This window comes from Serpula lacrymans (genome assembly GCF_000218685.1).
Source record: "Serpula lacrymans var. lacrymans S7.9 unplaced genomic scaffold SERLAscaffold_15, whole genome shotgun sequence".
In the NCBI taxonomy this organism is placed as follows: domain Eukaryota; kingdom Fungi; phylum Basidiomycota; class Agaricomycetes; order Boletales; family Serpulaceae; genus Serpula; species Serpula lacrymans.
The window spans coordinates 546,706-550,924 of NW_006763304.1; the positions used below are offsets into that span (position 1 = coordinate 546,706).

Here is a 4,219-nt window from a genome sequence, read left to right on the forward strand (position 1 = left end):
TGCTAAGTTTGTACGTCCTCGTAGAGAACCTATCATAGGAGGAGGAGGTCAGGTCAGGTCAGGTCAGATAGGACAGAAAGGCACTGACTGTAGGTCTGGAGAACAAGACGTGCCCTGTGGTAGGAGAGCTGGACGCGTTCATCTGTGTTAAGAAACTCGGTGCGGCGAGTGAAGAGCGGGTGGTGGGGCAGGTGGCTAGCCATGAGGATATGGAAAAATAGGGAGCTTTTTATAGCGATGTCGATCATGATCAGAGAGGTAAGAAATTAGAAGAGTGGTCAGACCCGAAAGAGCGGATGGCTCAGATCCAGGAACGCACCACGAGGCAAGGCACCTACTCCATACGACTATCCCGCTTTGCGCTTAATCCCATCCATGCCTTCTTCGGCCCCCTTGCCTCTTTCGTACACCGGCTCTCTCCGCTGATCCACCGAACAGAAGAACGAAGATGAGAACTCTTATCATGCGAATCTCACTCCTCCCTCTCTCTCCCTCCCCACACTCGATCCTCGCTCCCATGAAGAGCAACGACCTCCCTCCTCCCCCTCCCTCCTTTCCAGAGGGCGGTCTCACTGCATGGCTTACCGTCCTCGGCGGGTGCGTCTCCCCTCTCCTCCCCCTCCTCCCACTCACCCTCCAGCAGCTCCCTCATCCTCTTCTGCACGTTCGGCGCAGTCCAGTCCTACGGTGTCTACCAGGAGTTCTACGCCGTCCGTCCTCTCCTCTTTCCCTTAACCCGTCCTCACTCCTTCTCTAGAAAGCATGGCTCGCCGAAAAGACCGCCTCGGATATCAGCTGGATAGGCTCAGTCCAGGTCTTCCTCCTCTTCGCAGGCGGTCTCCCTGCAGGAAAGCTCTTCGACGAGGGCTACTTCCACCACTCCATCGCTGCCGGCTCCCTCATCTACCTCTTCTCGTCCGTTCCCTCCTCCCCCTCCTCTTCCCCCACTGACACTCCCACAGCATATTCATGCTCTCCCTCTCAAATCCAAACCAGTACTACCAGACCTTCCTCGCCCAGGGCATCGGCATGGGTCTCGGCATGGGCTTGCTCTTCCTCCCCGCCATCTCTGTCACCTCTCACTACTTCAGACGCAGGCGCTCAGCCGCCATGGGCGTCGTACTCGCAGGTGCGAACATCAACACGCACACCCCCGCGAGCCGCGGCCCTGGCTCACTTCAGTCTATTTTTTCTTTTTTCACAGGCTCTTCCTTGGGCGCGGTTATCTACCCCATCATGCTTAACAACCTCTTCAATGCAAAAACCGGTTATCAGTGGGGCGTCCGGTGCGTCATCTACGCGTTTCTCCTATTCCAGTCCATCCCTACCCACTTTACAGCGCAGTCGCTTTCTTGGATATGGGCTTACTCATCATCGCCAACTTGATCATGAGAACTCGCTTGCCTAGCAGAAAGGAGAACCCAAACAGGAAACCCATCGATGCCAGAGGCGTCTTTACCGATCTTGCCTTTTGGCTCTGTATCATCGGGTGGGTCCCTCTTTTCGTGGCTGACGTTGGCCATCTGCTTGGTGGCGCCCATGGTGGAATTGCAATGATGCTCTGATGCTGTGATACTATATGTGATACTCATCTCTTTCCGATATAGCGCCGCCCTTGTGTTTTGGGGTCTTTTCATTCCCTGTAAGTCTCTTTCCTTTCTTTCTCACATCTTTTTTTTTTTGACGGGCTGAATGACTTGCACCTTGATTTTCGCATCTTTGATCTCCTTTCATTCCCGACCCACCGGAACTAACCAACGTTCCTTTCATCTCCCTCCGTTCCTCGTGGCGTCACCTTTACCTCAACGTCGGACTCGGGCTTTCATATGGCAGTTTTCTACCTCCAGGTGTTCGCCTCCACCCATGGCCTATCAGCGACGATGTCGTTTTACGCCGTAAGTCCCCTTGCACTTCTCCTTCTCGTCTGTCCTTTTTCCTTGGCTTCTGCTTCTCTTTCTCCTTCATGTCACCCCATCCGTCCTTCCCGCCTACCTCCGACCTGTGTCCCCGGTCCCACCTTCCTCCGGCCTCTCGTCATCCGCCGTCCGTCTTAGGATCGCACCTGACGCATGACGCCTTTCTCCGTCCTCGTCGTTCTCATTCCTTTCCGTCTGCGCGCTTCGGCTTCTCTATTTATATTCATCACGTCATGTTGTGGTCGTTTTTTTGGTGTTTTTTTTTGGGGGAGGAGGATCTTGGGTGTCTTGGTTTGATGTGTTTCGGGGGTTTGGGTGGCTGATGGCTGATGTGATTGCTTTTTTTCTTCTTTTTTTGACTTGGACTCCTGTTGGTGTTTCTGCGCACGATACACCTATGCGACGCACCACCCTCGCATACTCGACTCCCACTTGCTTATCCGACTCTGACTTGCGTATCCGACACACACCTCGTATACGCGACTCTATCGTATGCCTGAAACCTCTCGCATGCATGACCCTTCGTGTACACCACACCTCGGACACACCTCGGACACACCACCTCGGACATGCGACGCTCTCGCACCCTCAACCCCCTTGCCAAATGCAGATCCCGATCATGAACGCTGCATCCCTGTTTGGAAGGACGATACCCAACTTTCTGGCAGACTCGTGGGGGCCGTTTAATGGTGAGTGGGTTGGCTTCGTCGGGCTTCGTCGTGCGTGGATCGATATCGACGCTAATACTGACACGCTGTCGTCGACAGTGATGATCCCGTGCACGATCGTCTCGGGCGGTTTGATCTTCCTCATGTTCGTGGCGCATACGGTGGGAGGGGCGGTGGCGTTTGGGATTCTGTATGGGTTCTTCTCGGGCGGCTGTAAGTGTTTTCCTCCCTTCCCGTGCTCCCGTGCCCCTTGGTTTTGGGGTTGTGTTATTGACGAACGCGAATGTAGTCATTTCGATCATCACACCAGCCGCAGCGTCCTTTTCGCGCGATTTGAACGAGATTGGGTGCGTTTCTTTTTTCGCCTATGCCTGTCCCCGTCACGTTCTGACAAGGTCCGTTAAACCAACTGAAAAATAAATAAAAAAATAAAACAGGTTGCGGATAGGCGTGACGTCGTTCGTGATCGGGTTTGCGCTGTTGACTGGGAACCCTATCGCTGGCGCGTTGGTTCAGCCGCATGGAGAGGGAACTGCGTACTATTGGTACCGTCCGCTCGTTTTTGCTTCTGTGAGTCGTCGTCTTTGCGTCTTTTTGCCACTTTACGCTTTTTGCCACTTTACGTCTTGCGTCCTTTCTCTCTCCTAAATACCCATACCGCTTCGAGACGGCTGACTGTTTAACGTTTAACTGGGTGTAGGTCGTTGTGTTGGCGGGCGCTGTGTTCCTCATTGCGTCTCGAAGTATGCTTTCGAAACGGAAGGGGACGAAGGTGGTGTGAGGGGGGTAGAAGTGAAAAGTGAAAAAAAGGGATGGGAGGGGGTTGGTTTGCATTGAAGAACGGAACGTCGCTTTTTTCTCTCTCTCTCAGTATCACTATCACCCAGTCACTATTATCACCCACATCGCCATTCCTCGTCCTCGCTCCGCATTCGTCGCGTACACCCCCCTCCCCTCGTGGTACCCCGGTGCTGCGTGTCTCATCCTCGTCCTCGTCCTCACCGCCTCCTCACCCGTGCCTGCTTGCCACACACCCCGTACCCCTCCCTACGTGTCCCCGTTTACGACCTGTCCATGAAATCGGGTAGAGAAGAAGAAGGAAGGAGAAAGGAAAAGGGTCGCTGCGCCTCCCTGGGTCACTTTGTGATTCAGGAGGGTTGCGAATGTCCTCTTTTGTTCTTCTCTTCTTTGGATTCGATGCCTGTTGTATATAATTTTACGAAACGCCGATGCGAGAAGGTGTGTCGTGGGTGTGGGCGCTTCTCCTCCTCCTCCCCCTCCTCCTCGTTCCTCCTCGCTGTCCTCGGTTCACAACTCCCCTGCTATCGACACCCAACACCCAAGTCCGCGCATCCACTTGCCAGTCCTCCCTCGCACCCATCATCGTTTGTTCTTTCCTTGTCCATACGCAAATAATGACGATCCTGCAACCTCGGCCATCGTGATATAGCTTTCTTTTCTTTTCTTTTTTTTTTAATTATCAACAACGACAGCCATCGCATTAGGTTGGTTCGTACTCTTGATGCACTACGGAGTTGTGGTGGGGACGGGACGATGGGAGGTGCGGTGTAGAGACCTTTTTTTTTTGTCGCTGTCGCTGTCGTTGCCGCTGTGGTTGTCGTTGCCGCTGTGGTT

The 4,219-nt window shown here is 53.8% G+C and overlaps 1 protein-coding gene across 1 annotated transcript; it reads left to right on the forward strand.

Moving 5' to 3' along the window:
* Nucleotides 1-517: 517 nt before the first annotated feature.
* Nucleotides 518-4,219, forward strand: SERLADRAFT_363761 (uncharacterized protein; the record flags this gene model as incomplete). Its single annotated transcript, XM_007323287.1, has 12 exons — nt 518-597; nt 644-714; nt 762-915; nt 963-1,119; nt 1,183-1,286; nt 1,340-1,530; nt 1,834-1,895; nt 2,527-2,605; nt 2,684-2,797; nt 2,874-2,931; nt 3,022-3,154; nt 3,285-4,219. The coding sequence occupies 12 exons, from the start codon at nt 518-520 to the stop codon at nt 3,363-3,365; spliced, it is 1,284 nt and encodes a 427-aa protein (XP_007323349.1).